General features: G+C 50.1%; 1 protein-coding gene across 1 annotated transcript; it reads left to right on the forward strand.

Annotated features, from left to right (window-relative positions):
* The first annotated feature begins 1,567 nt into the window (after positions 1-1,567).
* Positions 1,568-17,900, forward strand: F2 (coagulation factor II, thrombin). The gene is made up of 14 exons (XM_014861309.3): positions 1,568-1,724; positions 2,075-2,238; positions 2,974-2,998; positions 3,264-3,314; positions 4,967-5,072; positions 5,176-5,312; positions 6,934-7,245; positions 7,573-7,701; positions 7,779-7,905; positions 8,415-8,582; positions 9,060-9,233; positions 9,402-9,583; positions 17,417-17,487; positions 17,641-17,900. Exons 1-14 carry the CDS (start codon positions 1,646-1,648, stop codon positions 17,782-17,784), a joined length of 1,869 nt encoding a protein of 622 aa, XP_014716795.1. The 5' UTR covers positions 1,568-1,645; the 3' UTR covers positions 17,785-17,900.
* Positions 17,901-18,885: the final 985 nt, after the last annotated feature.

The raw sequence follows: 18,885 nt of genomic DNA on the forward strand, positions 1-18,885 counted from the left end.
GCTTGTCTACACCAAGAGACTTGTGCACAAGTATTCATGGCAACGTTGCTCCTTACAGCCCAAACTGGAAATGAATCCGAATGCCCATCAACAGGTGAATGGACAAATAAAATGTGCTCTATTCATGCAGTGAGACACTACACAGCTTTGAAAGGAACGAGTGCTGGTGCACACCACGTGCATGAATCTCAGGGACATGCTGAGCAAGGGAAGCCAGACACGAACAGGCGAACGCTGTAGGTTTCCATTCATGTGAACTTCAAAAACAGGCAAAACTGATCTACAGTGATTATGTGGTGGTCATCTAAGGGGTGACACGAAGGAGCCTATCGGGGCTGGAAATGTTCCCTCTCATGATCTGGTGGTGTTAGATGGGTGTATGCCTAAAAATCTGAGTTAAACACTTAGGATTTGTTTTAACCTTATTTTATATAAGTTAAACCTCAATTAAAAAAATATATAGGGAAATAGGAATATATATATATAGTATAAATATATACAAATATAAGAACGGGGCCACCCGGGAATTAAGCTGATTCTTGAGAGTCCTGGTCCCCGGTGCTCTGCCAGCCTTCTCTCTTCCCTGCTCAGCATCGGCCCCTCCCTGTGACCTTCCCAGATTGTACACAACTACAGTCCAGATGCCAAATGGCCAGGACTGAGGGAGGGCAAGGCAAGAACCTGTGCTGCCTGTGTTCCTGCTCTTTGTCCCTCTGTCCTAATTAGACCGAGGACTAATATTTACCTTGTGTACCGCAAACAGGAAATGGAGGACGGACGGAGCAGCGCTGGGCGAGGGGCAGTGTAGGACAGCAGCCACTTGAGGCCTGGCCAGGGGCAGACAGGCGGGGGCGGCGGGGGGGGGTGGTGGGCGAGGCCCTGCCGCAGAGACCCGAGGATTTGGGCTGCCCCTGTTCCGGGGTAAGAGAGGGCAGACCCGAGGCCCAAGGGGCTCTGGGCCTGGCTCCTCCTCCCAGGCACATGACACGCAACACAAGCACACCTCCACAGCTTCCCAGAGGGGAAAGGGGAAGTGGGACCCTCCATCCGTGGCTGAGAGGCTGGAGCAGATGTTGGCCATCCCTGCCCCCAGTGTGTCCTGGGTCAGGGCGGGCCACTCTCATCTGGCCGCACCCTCATCTCTATTTTCTTCTGTGTGTTGTGATTCCACAAACCTCCCCATGGGTTTACATCCGTCTGTCTACTGACTATTAAGCACTCGTAGTATTTCATGGGCTTTACATTCCTAATCTCCCTTAGTCCTCACGCCAAGTGCTATTCCAATTGTACAGATGAGGAAACTGAGGCACACAGAGATTAAAGCAGCCATCATCATATGGTGGGATTGGCAGGGGCCTCAGGAAGAGCCTGTGACCACACAGGCCCAAGTTGACCCATGTCTCAGGGCAGGAGGGGCTGGACGATGGTAGTTACACTGGTTTTCCTTTGTGACTTCCTCCCAGACCATCCATCCCTCGTCCCAGGAGGACCTGGCCTCCCTGGACGTGGAGGTGGACTGTCTATCCACTTGTCCCCACAGCCCTGACCCGCTGACCTCTGCCTCTAGGCTGATTTCTTCATGTTAGTTCAACATTAACCTGGAGGGGTCAGGACGAACCCTCAGAGTCCCAGCAGCCGACACACTATGGCGCACGTCCGCGGCCTGTGGCTACCTGGCTGCCTGGCCCTGGCTACCCTGTTTGGCCTTGTGCACAGCCAGCATGGTAAGGGGGCTTGGAACCTGGGACAGACGGACAGACAGGGATATGGGCCCATGGAAATGGGCCCCCAGATGGGTCTCAGCCCATGGGATCCAGCTTAGGGAAGGAGGCGGGTGCTCAGGCCTGGACGGACAGTGGCTGCTTTTCTCTTACAATACGGGGAGCGTGCTGGGGGTGACCAGTGAAAGGAGGGGAGCTGGTGGGCTACCATTAGCAGCCTCTTGGGTCCTGCCGCCATCCTAGACATCCCCTTTCGGAAGCCAGCAAGGCAGGCCAGGTTTGCTTCTTGCCCCGACGGTGGCCAAGACAGCCTGACTCCCTGAGGTCACTGTCCCGTGCCTCTCCTACTGCAGTGTTCCTGGCCCCTCAGCACGCATTATCACTGCTCCAGCGGGTCCGCCGCGCCAACAGCGGCTTCCTGGAGGAGCTGCGCAAGGGCGACCTGGAGCGGGAGTGTGTGGAGGAGCAGTGCAGCTACGAGGAGGCCTTCGAGGCCCTGGAGTCTTCCAGCGCCACGGTGAGCGCTGGGCTGCCCTGAGGGAGGCCAGGGGTCCCTCTCAGGGGGCCTGACTCTAGGGCCACAAATGAGAGGAATGAACAGTGCAGTCCTTAACTCTTGATGACTTTATTTCATCTCTGGGCCCCATTTCACCAGGCTGCCAAGAGAAGCAACCTCAACCTTTCTTGGGGGTCCTGATGCCTGGGCTGTGTCAAGGTCTTGGGGACCCATGAGGCTCCAGGACATCAGGGGGCCTCCTCAGTCCTCAGACATCTATCTACACTGGGATCTCTGGAGCCCCTGGCCCTGTCCTACATGGCCTCTTGGCTTCAGCTTTTCGGATACTTCTGTGCCACCCTTAGGGGTGGGACTTTGGCCAGGCCGGGAGCCCTGGGTGGAGGGCTCAGTGTTCCGGGAGCCCCATGCTGCCTTTCCCTTCCTTGAGGCTCTACCTGGGCCCCCCACCGGGGCCCCATGCTCCCCTCTCCTCCAGGCTTCCGCAGCCAGGGGACTCCCTTTCAGTCTTGGTTGTGGGCTGGGGAGTCCCCCTCTCCTCGAATACTCTTCTCAGCGGCCTTGGGCTTTTGGAAACAAACGTAGGAAACTCTGCCACAAACCTCCCCAAAGTCTGCCCCCTGCATGCCCAGGGGAAGGGAAAGAGGAAAGTATAAGGAGAAGACTTATTTGTTTTGTTACTAAAAACCAAACGAAACAGGATCCTGCCACAGCCTCATGCCAGCCCTTGTTTTTCAGGAAGCGTTCTGGGCGAAGTACACAGGTAAGCCCTGGGGAGGGAGTCCTGGGGACCCCAGTTAGAGAACGTGCTACCCCAGAGAATCTTCTGGTCTGTTCAGTCACCCACCTATCCACCCAAACTCTTTTCTTCTTTCCAGTCATCTACCCAGCCACCCACCCTCTTTCCCTCTTTCCTTCCGTCTATCTGTGTGTCCATCTCCGTTTCTGAGTGTCGTCCTGTGTACCTTTTACTCAAACCCATCCTGTCCCTACCCCCAATCCAAAAGGTGTTTCTGGGTCTTTTCCAGCTTGTGAGTCGGTGAGGAAACCTCGAGAAAAGCTCGTTGAATGTCTGGAAGGTGAGGAACTAACATGAGGGTGGAGGGCAGGATATGAGGGGGCAGCCTGGAGATGAGCAGAGTAGGGCGGATATGAGGGGGCAGCCTGGAGACGAGCAGAGTAGGGCGGATATGAGGGGGCAGCCTGGAGACGAGCAGAGTAGGGTGGGTATGAGGGGGCAGCCTGGAGACGAGCAGAGTAGGGTGGGTATGAGGGGGCAGCCTGGAGACGAGCAGAGTAGGGCGGATATGGGGGGCAGCCTGGAGACGAGCAGAGTAGGGTGGGTATGAGGGGGCAGCCTGGAGACGAGCAGAGTAGCGTGGGTACTGGCTTGTGGCCCAGCCGTGGGGGTCTCTAGCATCTGACGTTGCCTTTCCGTTCCTGCCGTCAAGGACATATGTTGACACTTGGCTCTGTGCCTGGCTGTAACTGAGATGATTAATGTTGGATGAACAAATGAATGGATAATGAATTAACATTCTCATTCGAGCCCCTGCCCTCGCCAGTCAGTCTTCCCCATGTCCCCAGGGCAGAGCTCCAATGATGTCATATTCATTCTCCAAAACCTTGAGTGGCTCCCCAGTGTTCCAGAACAACACATGGGCTGCTTGGGCTGGTGAACTTGTAGGCTCTGGCCTTAACCTTCCCTTCTAGCTTGTCTCCCATGGCACCAACCAGGAACCCAGAGCCCTAGCTACTCTGGCAGTGAGCGCTTCTCTAAACGCGCCAAGAAGTTTCTACTTCCTGGCCCTTGCTCACTCTGTCATCCTCCCCTGGAGCAACCGTCACCATTTACTGAAAAGCTCTCTATCCGCAAGAACCGGTTCAAATGCCACCACTTGCTGAGGCTTCCTGGAGCCTCCTCGCTCCTCCATGGCATCCCGAACACACCCTCAGGATGACAACAGGCCCTCCTACGTGGAACTTGTTAATCGCTGGCCACAATTTCACTTGTTAAATAACTTATTCAACAAACATTTCACTAAGTCCCTGCTATGTGCCAGGCACTATGTCAAGTGCTGGGATTTTAAGAGAATCAAGGAGCTCACAATCTCATAGGAAAACGAAAATGCAAAACCGCAGAGTAATCGCCAGCAATGGTCTGTTCCAGGAGAAGGGGCATTTATATTGCTGGCAGAACCAGGGACAGCTCCCTGGAAGAAGTAGAGTTTTCCCTGGATTTGTGGGACGCACTGATGAACAAACAGGAGAGCATTCCAAGCAAAGGAAACAGCATAGGCAAAGGCCCTGAGGCATGAGGAGCTAAGATAACAGGACAGGTAGACCAGGGCCAAATTAGAAGGACCTTGGTCACCTTCTCATCTTGCTGGCCATGAGGAGCCACTGACTATAAGCTCCATGAGGGCAGGGACCTATCCTGACTATGACTATCTTATTCATTGCTATGTCCTTAGTAGCTGGCACAGTGCTTGTCACATGGTAGTCACATGGTGAGTGCTCAGTGAATATTTGGTGATTATTGTTAAATGGAGTGGAGAACTGCAGGGTGCAGAGGAGGTGCTGAGTACGTGCAGGTTAAGGGTCATGGACCAGAGGAAGCTTGGAGGGGGTGCACAGACAGAGCTTTGCTAGGAGAGAGGGACAAATCCTAGGGGGTTTGTTAGAGGGGACAACTTCGTGGGGTAAGAGACCTGGGCTGGGGTCTCTGCAGGTAACTGTGCCGAAGGTCTGGGTATGAACTACCGAGGGCACGTGAACTTTACCCGGTCAGGCATCGAGTGCCAGCTGTGGAGGAGTCGCTACCCACACAAGCCCGAGTGAGTGATGGGCAGGCCTGTCTGCCAGCAGGCTGAGAACGGGGGCAAGAAGACATCAGGGTGGGCGAGGCATGGCCTCCTGCTGAGAAATTTCCTATTCCAGAATCAACTGCACCACCCACCCTGGGGCCGACCTGCAGGAGAATTTCTGCCGCAACCCAGATGGCAGCTCTTCCGGGCCCTGGTGCTACACCACGGACCCCACCGTGCGGAGGGAGGAGTGCAGCATCCCCGTGTGTGGTGAGCTGGGGGTGACTAGGCAGACCATGGCCAAGGTCCAGGGGTCTTCATGGGGCCTGGCAGCCTGGGATGGGAACCCAGATCCTGCTACCTTCAAGCAGGGGTTAGTCATCTCCAACGTAGTTGGGCCTGTCAGCCAGTAAAGTCAGGAGACCAGAGAGAGTTGGCTTCCAGCCTCCTGCTCTCCCTCCCCAGTCTTCGCTCCCTTATGACCCAAGCTGTGGCTCGTTCCTTGCTGCCTGAGACGCTCTTCCTCCAGGAAGCCCTCCCTAAGCAGTTCAGTCCACAGGCCCTTTTCTGGGCATCACAGAGCAGGCCTCAGACAGTCCATCCCTGAATGATCCGGTCGTTGTTATTTCCCGTGATGTGTCAGTTAGCTGTAGCCACAATAATGCTGCAAACCCCACAAAATCTCAAACAGCCACAAAAGCTCAGGGGCATACACCCATCAGCATTTGGTCCTTACGTGTCTGAGGGGCGGCTGGGGCGGCTCTGCTGATCTCACGCGTCTGTGGACTCTGCCGATGGCAGCTGTGCCTCTGCTTCAAACGAGGAGTCCAGCTGAGCTTGGCTCCCTGTGGAGTCTGCTCCACACTGTTCTCATGCTGAGGCTGAGGCTGAAAGGCACCGGCTTCCCATGGTGGCGGCAGACGTATGAAACAGTGAGCAGAAACACACCACGTGTCTTAAGGCCAAGGCTCAGAACTGACACTCAGTCCTGCCCACGTTCCATTGGCCAGAGCGAGCCACGTAGTCAAGGCCAAAGTCAAGAGGTGGAGAAGTACACCTTTGCCCGTGAAATCACAAGGCAAAGGATGAGGATGCAGGCAGGGGAAAGAATTAGTGCCAGGAATCAATCTACCAAACATGGGCTGGATTCTTCTTCATGCATCTGCACTGGACTCAGTGTTTGATCCAGGGACTGGTCTCAGAGCACGTTATCGATCCTGGTAACAAAAGCAGCTTTATTTACCAAGCCCGCCCGGCACATGCACACAGGCCGATGATAAATATGTAGCAGCATGCTGAAATTGATCGACTGCCCGCGTGGTTGTGCTCAGTCTTCTCAGCTATTTTTTCTGCTGTGCCCCTATGAAAACAGAATCCTTTCAAAACTCCAGGCAGGAGGCTGGCCTAGCAGCACGTAGTGATTAAGTTTGCGCACTCTACTTTGGTGGCCCAGGCTTTGCCAGTTTGGATCTCTGGCGTGGACCTAGCACCACTTATCAAGCCATGCTGTGGCGGCATCCCATACACAAAAGAGAGGAAGATTGGCAGGGTTGTTAGCTCAGGGCCACTCTTCCTCACCAAAAAACAAAACAAAACAAACTCCAGGCAGTTGCTACCAATAGATTAGAGATAGCCCAGGAGGTGAAACCTGGTTACTATCTCTGGCTTATGATGCACCTGACAGTTACGGCATATGTTTTGCTTAAATCTCTCGACAACCCTGCAAGCACAGCACTAGGAACCCCCTTGATAGGCAACCAAACCGAAGCTCAGAGAGGGTAAGCTGCCTGGGGTCACATAGGAAGAAGGCGGCAAGGTGGGAATTCAAATCCTGTGCATCTGGCTCCCCATGTGGTCCCACCCTCTGCTCCTCTGCCTCCTCTCCTGCCAGGTGGGCACGGCGTCACTGCGCCGCTGACCCCATACTCCAGCTCCACGAAGAATCTGTCACCTTCCTTGGAGTCATGTGTCCCTGATCGTGGCCAGCAGTACCAAGGTCGCCTAGCAGTGACCACACATGGGTCCCCCTGCCTGGTCTGGGCCAGCAGTGATGCCGAGGCCCTGAGCAAGGACCAGGACTTCAACCGGGAGGTGAAGCTGGTGGAGAACTTCTGCCGCAACCCAGACGGGGACGAGGAGGGCGTGTGGTGTTACGTGGCAGGGAAGCCTGGTTACTTCGAGTACTGCGACCTCAACTACTGCGGTGAGAGGGCAGGGTGGGAGGGGGCTGAGACAGAGGACACAGCCGAGGGGGAGCGAGGAGGACAGTGCCTTCCTGATGGAAGGCTTCCACACGTGCTGTGCGTGTGTTCGTGACAGCCTCACATCAGCCATGTGGGGCAGTCCTAGCCCCATTTTACAGCTGAGTAAACTGAGGCCCAGGAGGTTAAGTTCCCTAGTAACCCAGGTGCGCTTGGGATCTTAGCCTCTACAACTCATGGCTTCCAAGGTGGCTGGGGGCTTGGGGAGCTCTCGGGGGTGGGTGAGGAATGGCCCAGCCCAGCCCCAGCCAGTGCCTGGGTCCCTGCAGAGGATCCACTGGATGAGGAGGCGGAAGACCAGTTCGGCGAGGACCCGGACGCGCCCATCGAGGGACGCACCACTGACCAGGACTTCCCGCTCTTCTTTGATGTGAAGACCTTCGGCTCTGGGGAGGCAGGTGAGGCAGCATTGGGGGGCGGGGGGCTTCCGGGCAGGGCTCTGCGCTTGGCTCCTCACGTCCGGCTTGCTCTGCAGACTGTGGGCTGAGGCCTCTGTTCGAGAAGAAGTCTGTAGAGGACAAAACGGAAAAGGAGCTTTTGGATTCCTACATTGACGGGCGCATCGTGGAGGGCTGGGACGCCGAGCTGGGCCTCGCACCCTGGTGGGTCCCCACTTGGCACTACCTTCACTGGCTGGCGGGGCATGCGGTCCGCTCCCACCCTGGTCCCTGGCCCCGGAGACTTCTCTGCCTTCGCAGGCCTGGGCACAGCGAGGATAGTGGAGCGCCAACATCTCACTGAATCCTCACAGCATCTTTCGAGATTGGGTTTATTACTTCTCATATGCAGATGGCGAAGCTGAGGCTCAGAGAGGTTAAGTGACTTGCCAAAGTGATGGTTTGCACAGCCGGACTTGAATCCAGTTCTCACCCCAGAGCTGTGCAAAGCTGTGCAAACTCTGGACTGGAAGAAGCTGGGAAAGGGTGCAAAAAGCATGAGGCAGCCCCTCGGTATCACATATGTCTCAGTCCCCAAGGGAGGCCAGGTTGAGCTGGGGTCTGGGCACAGCTGGCAGCTCTGTCCAGTTACTTCTTAAGCCTGGGACCTTCTACTTTAGGGCCGGTGGAAGGGCAGCCCCCCAGCTCCTAATGCTTCCCACCCCCCCTCCCAGGCAGGTAATGATTTTCCGGAAGAGTCCTCAGGAGCTGCTGTGTGGGGCCAGCCTCATCAGTGACCGCTGGGTGCTCACAGCTGCCCACTGTCTCCTGTACCCGCCTTGGGACAAGAACTTCACTGAGAATGACCTTCTGGTGCGCATTGGCAAGCACTCCCGCACCAGGTACAGAACTGGAGGCCCGTGGGTGTCTGGCAGGGGTCTGAGTCCTCCAGAGTGACTGTGAGGGCTCTGGTGACTCTGGGGCACGTGGGAGATGGCTGCAGAAAACCCAGCAGTCTGCTGCAAAGTCCATTTGGCCGCGTGCTCATCACAGCTCGGAAATGGGGACAGAGAAACTAAGACTTTGCAGACAGCAAAACCCTGGCCTGCCCTCAAGGCTCCAGGACATGACCCAGGTGTGACTCTGAGTGGAGGCCACCGCCTGCGTCCCCCCACCTGCCTGGGCTGTTTGATTCCTAAGCCCGTGCAACTTCAGGCCGGGGGGAAGCTGCCAGGGGGCAGCAAGGCAGGAGCCAGCCCTCTCCCCTCGCTGCTCAGCCTGACTCCAGACCCTGAGGGCCCGCAGTTTCCTTGCTCAGGACACTGGCTGTCCCTCACTGGGTGGCCTCCCGCTCTCCGTCTCTGTTGGCCTCTGCGCAGGTACGAGCGAGGTGTTGAAAAGATCTCCATGCTGGAAAAGATCTATATCCACCCCAAGTACAACTGGAGGGACAACCTGGACCGGGACATCGCCCTCCTGAAGCTCAGGAGGCCCATTGCGTTCAGCGACCACGTCCACCCCGTGTGCCTCCCTGACAAGGAGACCACAACCAGGTGGGGTGGCCGGGGGCCTGGGCTGCCTTCCGGGCCTCGGCGTCTTGGAGTAACCCCACAAGTTCCCGCTCTCTGCTGTTCTCGATTCAGGGCGCAAAGGGACGGGGTCGGGGCTCGGAGGCTCCTGGAGGAGTCGGTTCTCACTGGGTCCTTCTCCCTCCCCCAAAGATTGTTCCACGCTGGATACAAAGGGCGGGTGACAGGCTGGGGCAACCTGAAGGAGACGTGGACGGGCCACATCGGAGAGGTGCAGCCCAGCGTCCTGCAGGTCGTGAACCTGCCCATCGTGGAGCACTCAGTCTGCAAGGCCTCCACCCGCATCCGCATCACCGACAACATGTTCTGTGCTGGCAAGTCCCCCGGGCGCGGCTCGGCCAAGGGAGCAGCCGGGCTTGGGGGGCGGGGGGCGGGGCGCGGAGACACGTAGAGGGCACAGGCCTGTTCAGGGCCCGGCTCCAGTCACGCATGAGCCGTATAGTTTGGGCAAAGTTGCTAACCCTCTTGGAGGCTCCGTTTCTTCGTCTGTAAAATGGAGATAGAACCTCCATCCCATAAGGTTGTGTGAGGGTTAAAAGGTAGCGTACAGAAAGTGTCAGGCTCTCTGTGACTGGTGGTGGTCCCGGCGGAAGTTGTCAGTGTACGTGAGCCCAGAGAGCAGCAAGAAGGCCTGGCTGGAGGAAAAGCCGCTCATCATTCAGTCATTCAGCAAACATTTACTGAATGCCCGCTAGGATCCAGGCGGTATTCTAGGGTATGCAACAAGGACCCAGATAGACAATGCCTGTGTCCTCGGAGAGCTGCTTTTCTAGAAGGAGGGAGGGTCAATAAACAGATCTAGAATAGCCATCGCTACTAGGGAGGAAAAGGAAGCAGAGTGGGGGAGGGAGAGATGGGGCCAGGGTTGATCTTCTAAATAGAGTGGTTGGAAAAGCCCTCTCTGAGAAGGTGGTGTTTGAGCAGAGACTCAAAGAAGTGAAGGAGTGAGCCACTCCAGGCTGAGGGGACAGCAGGTGCAAAGGCCCTGAGGTGGGAGACTGCTGGGCGTGTCTGAGGACGAGCAGGGAGGCCTGTGTGGCTGGAGGGCAGTAAACACAGGACCCGCAGCAGTAGGCAGGGGGAGAGACGTGGGCAGCAGAGGACGGGCACTTCCCCGAGGCCTTGAGGACTTTGGCGTGTGTGGAGTGACAGGGGACGTTATTGGCGGGTCTGAGGCGGGTAAATAAATGGCCTAACAGTTAATTTTAAAAAATTTTAGTATAATTTTAGACTCACAGAAAAGTTGCAAAAATAACACAAAGAATTCCTGTACATCCTCATCCAGAGTCTGCTCCCCGGCTTTGTGTGTGTGTTGTGTGTGTTCCTCTCTACACACACTGTTTGAGAGTGTATTGTACACATGGTGCCTTTTACCCATGTACTTGAGTATTTTCAACAAACTAAGAATGTTCTCTTACATAACCACTGTGCAATTATTAAATCAAGAAATTAATAATGACGTAGTACCGTTATCTAATTTGTAGAGCTTATTCAAATGTTTTCCGATTGTCCTACTTACTGATGTCTTTTATAGCAAAAGAGAAAAAGTTTTTCTCATCCAGGATTCAATCCAGGATCAGCCATTATGCTTAGTTGTCAATCTTTCTGTGCCTTTCATGACCTTGACATAGTTGATGAGTACAGGCCAGTGATTCTGTGGATCGGCCGTCACTTTGGGTTTGTCTAATGGTCACATTTGGGCTAAGGGCTGTGTCCTCAGGGCCATTAGCAGGCACGTGATGTCGATTTGTCCCATAACTGCTGAGATTAACTCTGACCCCCTGGTGAAGGTGGCGTCTGCATCTGCCAGGTTTCTCACTATCAAGTTCTATTTTCCAATTTGTGACCAATACATATCTTGTGAGGAGATTCTTGGATACTGTCCATCCTGTTTCTCATCAAATCGTTGTCCCTGCTGTGGTGGCTGCCGGATGGTGCCTTTCTAATTCTGTCGTTGTGTCTACAGTTACTAGTTATCACGTTGTTGTAGGGCACACGTTTCCTTTCTTTCCTTCTATCAGTGTGGACTCACGGTCCTTACTTTGTTCTACCATCATTACTTATTCTGATGTTCAAATTACCCCAGGCTTGGCCAGTGGGAGGCCTTGCAACCTGGCTTCTGTGACTTTGGCAATGTCCCTGTCACTCTTTGAGTCCTTTCTTACTCTTGGCACAGATGCTCCGGGTTCGTCTTATCTTTCTCTAGTGGAGAGTAATAGAAACCAAGATCCGGGTGGTAGGGGTGCACAGCGCTCCTGGGCTCTCACTGCTTCTAGGTCCTCTCAGTGGACAGAAGTGGACAGTATGTGTGTTACGCAAACACCGACATCTATAACTATTTTCCTGTCTATTTATCTTCCTACCCATCACCGTGAGTTCATACTGAAACCTCCCACTGCTGTCCAACAGGATGCATTTTAGATTCTCTCTCTCCTTATTTCCTCTCTGTCTGTTGGCGGTGAGATGGCTGACTCCCCTTGTCTGTAACATATTTGCTTGTTTGCTCAGCACTAGGACACGCAGTTCAGAGTCTATCACCCACGGTCCTACGGGCTGGAGTCCACCCTTCTTCACAGCTGTTTCTGTCTCTGCCCTGACGATACAGTCGAAATGCTGTGTCCAGAAGTGGCGTGGGTTAGTTCTTTTTTTCCCCCCTTCTCTGTGTTATTTATTTAAAATACTGTTGGGCTCATTTGTTTCTGATTGTATTCAATTTCGGGTGCCCTTTCCCATCTTTGTTGTCTTTATTTTTTATTTAATTTTTTTATCGAGGTAACACTGGTTTATAACATTGTATCCATTTCAGGGGCACATCATTATATTTCCACTTCCGTGTATACTACATCGTGTTCACCACCAACATGTAGCTGCCATCCGTCACTGTGCACCCGTGCCCCTTTAGCCTCTCGCCAACCCCCTCCCCCTCCCCTCTGGTAACCACCAATCTGTGTGTGTGTTTATCTTCCACATATGAGTGAAATCATATGGTATTTGGCTTTCTCCCTCTGACTTATTTTGCTTAGTATAATACCCACAAGGCCTATCAGTGTTGTCGAAAATGGCACAATTTCATCTTCTTTTATGACTGAGTAGTATTCCATTGTATGTATGTGTATATATATACACACACAAACATGTTTGTTTATTTTGGAGTATAACGTGGTTCTGAAAGACCGTTTATAACAGGTACACTCAGACAGGAGACTCTCCCCTCCCCCACCTGTCCCGTTCCCGCCCCGTCCTTTGAGTCCGTTTCATCCAGGGCTGTAGTTAATCACTCTTGGGAGTTTGTCATTTATCCTTCCTGGGTTTCTTTTTGCATAAATGAGCAGACACGTGTATATTTTCTTATTTCCCCTTTCTTACACACAGGGTGGCAATACTATAGATATTCTTTTCTACTTTGCTTTATTTATTTATTTATTTATTTATTTATTTATTTTGGTGGGACGCCTGCCACAGCATGGCTTTGCCAAGTGGTGCCATGTCCGCAGCCGGGATCCGAACCGGTGAACCCCGGGCTGCCGAAGTGGAACGTGCGCACTTAACCGCTGCGCCACCAGTTAAGTTAAAGTTAGTACTTTGCTTTTTTCATTTGGTGTATCCTGGAAATTCATTCCATATGGGATATAGAGTTTTTCCTTAAAGTAAAATTTTATAGCCACTTTATACTCCATTATGTGGATGTACCACAGTTTATTCAACCGTTTCTTGTGTATGGGGTTTAGATTGTTTCTAATATTTTGCAAATGAACATCTTTTTATATGCTTAGTGCCCATTTTTATATCATTTTTAATGATTTGTATCATTTTTGATACAAAATGATAAAAAATGATTTATATAACTTTTTAATGAATTGTCTATTCATGTTTTTTGCCCATTTTTCCTCCCTTTCCAGCCGGTTTTTTAGAGTTCTTCATATACTAGTGATATTAGGCCTTTGTTTGTGATATACGTTGCAAATATTTTCTCCCCATTTGTTCATTTTTCAACCTTTATAATTTTTTTGCCATCCAATTAACATTTTTTTATGTATTCCAGTTTATTAGTATTTTATTGTGTTGCACCTGGATTTTGAGGATGAGTTAGAAACCTTGCTTACCCCCAGGTCATAGAGAAATTCACCCATGTTTTCTTCTGGTACTCGGTTACCTTTTTCTTTTTCAAAGATTTTATTTTTTCCTTTTTCTCCCCAAAGCCCCCCGGTATATAGTTGTATATTTTTAGTTGTGGGTCCTTCTAGTTGTGGCATGTGGGACGCTGCCTCAGCATGGCTTGATGAGCGGTGCCATGTCCGCGCCCAGGATCCGAACCAGCGAAACCCTGGGCCACCGAAGCGGAGCGCGCGAACTTAACCACTCGGCCACGGGGCCGGCCCCTGGTTTCCTTTTTCTACACTTAGATCTCTGAGTCTTTTGGAGTTTATTCTTGCGTATGATGTGAAGTATGGATCTAATTTATCTTTTTCCAAGTGGCTAACCAGCTGTCCCTACACCACTTATTAAAAATTCTATCTTTGCCCCAGTGATTTGAGATGTCGCCTTTATCACATACAAGTTTCTCTGTGTACTTAGTCTGTTTCTATTTGAAGACATTCCATTCTGTTTGTCTGTTTGTCTATTCTGCTAAAACTCTGTCTTGTTTTAATTATAGAGGCTTTAGCGTATGTTTTAATATCTGGTAGGGCTTGTGGTGTCTCATAGTTTTCCTTTTCTAGTGTTTTCTTGGCAATCCTTACATGTTTGTCCTTCCATATGAACTTTGATATCAACTTGTCTAGCTCCATAAAAAAGCTGGTGGGTATTTTTAATTTATTTTAATTTATAAATTAATTTAGGGAGAACTGTCATCTTCTTGATGTTGAGTCATTCTATCCAAGGACAAGAAATGTCTTCCCAGGGGCTGGCCGTGTGGCTTAGTGGTTAAGTTTGGCACACTCTGCTTTGGCAGCTCCGGTTCAGTTCCTGGCATGGACGTACACCACTTGGCGGTGGCCAAGCTGTGGCAGCAGCCCACGTACAAAATAGAGGAAGATTGGCACAGATGTTAGCTCAGGGCGAATCTTCCTCAGCAAAAAAAAAAAAAAAAAAAAAAAGTCTTCCTGTTTGTTCAAGTCTATATTGTATCTTTCTGAAGTGCTGCAATGTATTCTCTTACGATTTTTTTTCTCTTTGTCACCTTATTTTATATATTTGTGTTTTCTCCCTTATTTTTCTTGAGTAAATTAGCTAGTGGTTGCAAAAAAACCAAAAAATACCTAGGAATTTGACTTATTAATTGGGCCTATTGTTTTTTTATTCTGTACCTTATTATTTCCTGCTTTTATATTAAAAATTTTTTTCCTTATGCTTTCTTTTGGTTTACTTTACTGTTTTCTTTCTAGCTTTTGAGTTGACAGTTTGGTTAATTTATTTTTGATCTTTGATTTTTGAGAAGGGCTGTGCATTTTTCTCTGTTCATAGAAAACACTATGTAGTGTTTTCATTATCATTATTTTTTAGAAATTTTGTAATTTCAGTGTACTCTCTCATCCAAGAGTTAATAGGTGGTTTTAAATTTCCAGATGGGAGGGCCTGTTTTTATTTTGATTTTGTTAATAATTTTGAGCTTTGCTATATGGCAGTCAGAGGGCATCTGTAATACTTCTGCTTTGTATAACTGACTTTTTTCTGACAGAGAGCTGTCTGATCGATTTCTGTGAATGTCGCGTGTGCTGGAGGTGTGTCCTCTATTGCCTGCGTGTGAAGTTTGATATATATCCGTACACGTACTTGTTATTAGGTCGTTTATGTCCTTATTTAGTTTCAGTTCACTTGCTCTGTCTTGCACTGCGTTGGGTGTGTTAAATTCTGTTATTGTATTTCTCTCTGTCTCCCTGCATTGCCTGTGGTCTTTTACTTTATAAACGTGGTTGCTGTCATTTGGTGAGATATCCATAACTGCTATTTGTTCACTGTGAATTGTGGCTTTGACATTGAAAGTGTCCTTCCTTATTTTCCATTTCAGGACCTCTGTCCCTGTTCTCTAGTTTTTTCCACTCACCTGATATATATCCTCCCCACCCCTGTGGTTTTCACCTCTGCGAGTCACTTTGTTGTCTCTTACGTAGCACAGTTGGGTCTTGCTTTGTGAGTTAGTTTAAAAATCCTTTCCTTTTTAAATAAGTGAGTCACGCCCATTCATATTTATTGATGTGATTGATAGGATTAGTATTAACTCTCCTGTTATTTTGTCATTATGTGTATTATGTTTCATTTGTTGTGTTTCTTCCCTCTGTGATCATTGCTTCTTAAAAAAGTTTTACAGGGGCTGGCCTGGTGGCACAGCAGTTAAGTTCACACGTTCTGCTTCTTGGCGGCCCGGGATTCGCCAGTTTGGATCCTGGGTGCGGGCTTGGCATCGCTTATCAAGCCATGCTGTGGTAGGCGTCCCACATATAAAGTAGAGGAAGACGGGCACTGATGTTTGCTCAGGGCCAGTCTTCCTCAGCAAAAGGAGGAGGATTGGTGGCAGATATTAGCTCAGGGCTAATCTTCCTCAAAAAAAAAAAAAAGTTTAATGTATTTAGGAAGGTTTGTGTTTTTGTTCTACTGATTATCTTTGGGCTTACCCCTTTTTGAAATGCCCTTAGTCCCTTATTTCCTTATAGAACCTTTTAATCGTAAGTCTCACCTATCGGCTACACGACAATCAGTGAGTTTCCTTGCCTCTTTCTCTTCTCCACCTATATTTTCCGTTGCATTTTTTGACTTGTCAGAACAGTTCATCAGCATTCATCTCTTGGTTGATCAAGCTTGCCCCGTAGGAGATTCTTCAAGAAGGGGTATGGGGGCAGGATTTCCTGAGTTCTTCTATGTTCATAACTGTTTTTCCGTAGCCCTGACCCCTGGAGGTCAGCCTGGTGGGAAATAAAACCATGGTTCACGTTTTCCTACCTTGAATTTTGAAAATATGGCTTTATCGTTGTTTGCTTCATATGTTGTTTTTGAGAAGTCTGATGCCAGTGTAATTCTTTGGACCTCGCAAGGTATTTCGTCTCTTTGCTTGGGGGCCTGGAGGTTTTTTCTTCATCTTTGGAGTCTAACAGTTTTATTAGGATATATTAGGTTATATCTCAGAGTTGAGTGTTTCGGGTCAGTTCCGCCAGGTACCCGGTAGATCCTTTTAATATGTACATTCAATCTTTTATTTCTGTGAAGTTTTCTTGGATAAATGTTAGTTCTCTTCCATTGTTTTGTTTTTCTTCCTGAGGGACTCACATTTCTTTGGTCTGAGAAAGTTCCATTCTGGCCACTTTCTGCTTTGCATTTCTTCCCACTGTTTGTCAGTTATTTTTAATTTTTGAATTTCTGATTCAAGGTGTTTTGTCCCATCCCAAAAATTTGCTTGAGAAAATTTAATTCAGTTCCAGTGTTCTTCTGTTTCATGGTTGTGTTTTGGGCGAGAGGTTTTATTAGCTGAGCTGTTTTCAACTCTTATTTTTTTGTTTTCCTGTAGTATCTTCGGATGGACCTATTTAGTTTTCATCTATTCATTTTGTAGATTTGGGGTTATTTACAAGATTCGTAATTCAATTGCACCCACTTCTGTTATCAGGTAGACACTTTTCCGTCTTCATCTCCGTATAAGTTTTAATATCATGTGCACATTAAATATATTAAGTTGATTTGAAGTTTGGGTGTTCTCTGTATTCTAGTTATGTTGAAGATGTATTTTTGTGTGTGTAGCTTTTGTCGTTGTTTGTGTTGTTCCGTATTGTTTGTGGATGATATGTGGGGAGAGTTGGATAAAAGCAGCTGCCATTATCTTCAGCTACCTGTAAGTCGAACGTATTTTTTAAGTCATTCTGCCTGTTGGATGGAGAATGGCTTGTAGGTGAGTGAAAGTAGGATTAGAGGAAACCAGAGGTTCAGGGGAGGATACGAGTGATGTGTGCCCTGGGGTAGAAGTGGTGAGAAGGGGTTGGATTTGGGATTATGTTGAAGATGGAGCTGACACGATTTGCTAAAGGATTGGACGTGTGGGTGAGGAAATGAGGAGTCAAGGATGCCTCGAAGGGGTCAAGCAGATGCTCTCCAGCAGTGTCGCTTGAAGGGGAGCGGCTGGAGTCTGAGCCACGCTCCTCAGTGCTGCTGTCTGTCTCAAGGTTTCAAGCCCGATGAAGGGAGACGAGGGGATGCTTGTGAAGGTGACAGTGGGGGACCTTTTGTCATGAAGGTAAGCTGCTCTAAAGGCCAGGAGCTGGTGGGGAGATCTTGTGGGGGGTGGGGTAGGTGAGGAGGGACCCCAGTTTTCAGAAAGTTGCCTGACAGGGTAATACTGACACTGCCTTGACTTGGCCCTATTGGAAATGCCATGTTTCTTCCTCAGAACCCCTTTAACAACCGCTGGTATCAGATAGGCGTCGTCTCATGGGGTGAAGGCTGCGACCGAAATGGAAAATATGGCTTCTACACACATGTGTTCCGCCTGAAGAAGTGGATACAGAAGGTCATTGGTCGGTCTGGAGGTTAGGGGGCCAGCCCCATCCTAGGCTCCTCACTGCAAAATCCCAGACACCAATCCAAAGCATTATTTTTGTGGTTTGTTCTTGAAACTATAGTTCTCAATAAAAGTGACTGTCGATGAGCCTCGATGCTCGCACTGCTGTTCACGGGCAGCTCAGGGAGAGCCAGCGCCACTGCTGGGTAAACAGGGCTGAAGAACCCCCACCCCCCAGAAGAAGGCCGGGGAGGGGGCGGACGGCAGCCTGAATTTATGAGCATTTGAGGTGTGCCCAACTTGGGGCTTTAATGGATTATCTCGTTTAATCCTCACGAGATGTGGGTGAGTAAACTGAGACTTGAGAAGGAGCTCGTCCAAGGTCACACAACTAAGGGTCAAAGTCAGACTTGAAACAGAAGCCCCTGAGGCCTGTGCTTTTAGTCGCTCTGCTGGAGGGGCGGTGAAGAGCTCGTCCTGGGACCAGAGAAGAGGCAGGAGGAGGGTAGGGGGAGGAGGGGTGAGTAGATGCGTCTTTCTCTCTGCTTCAGATTTCCCTAAGTCCCTACACCCTTCCTCATGGCATTAAAATGTCAGATTTATGACCCCAAAAGGCTCCGTATTGTAAACATCCTGAGTTGTGAGTATGTGGGGCATGGTGGTTGGCAGTATGGGCCCGGGCGTCAGACTGCCTGGGTCCACATTCCGGCTCCCACCTTAAAAGGGATAACCATGGTGAAGTCACCCAACCTCCGTGGGCCTCAGTTTCCTCACATGTAAGATGTATATAATGACACTATTTACCTAATAAGGTTTTGCGGATTACATTAGGTAATTTGCAGAGTGTGCTTAGCACAGTGCCTAGTCCCTGCTGAGCTCTCCAGCCCCTGCTGCTCTCTTCTCACTGCCTGGCGTGCCGGAAGTCCTTCTGCCACTGGCCACTTCCCTCCTCTGGTTCCTGCGAACAGCACATCGGGGGGTTGTTGCTTCCTGGAATTTCAACTCACACAGCAGTTATCAGACTTGAACAATTTGTTTTTCTAAGAAATGGGACCTACACGGTGTGTAAGTGAATTCATAAAGGGTTTGGACAAATGTACAAGTCATGAGAATCACAGAACTTTCAAGATGCTC

This window comes from Equus asinus, chromosome 17 (genome assembly GCF_041296235.1).
Source record: "Equus asinus isolate D_3611 breed Donkey chromosome 17, EquAss-T2T_v2, whole genome shotgun sequence".
Lineage (NCBI taxonomy): Eukaryota > Metazoa > Chordata > Mammalia > Perissodactyla > Equidae > Equus > Equus asinus.

Bases quoted from the DNA above. Each gene is read 5' to 3' on its own strand.
- F2 (XM_014861309.3), top strand. From the start codon at position 1,646: ATGGCGCACGTCCGCGGCCTGTGGCTACCTGGCTGCCTGGCCCTGGCT. The intron at 2,999-3,263 runs GTAAGCCCTGGG...GGTCTTTTCCAG, and splicing joins GTTCTGGGCGAAGTACACAG to CTTGTGAGTCGGTGAGGAAA. The intron at 5,313-6,933 runs GTGAGCTGGGGG...CTCTCCTGCCAG, and splicing joins GTGCAGCATCCCCGTGTGTG to GTGGGCACGGCGTCACTGCG.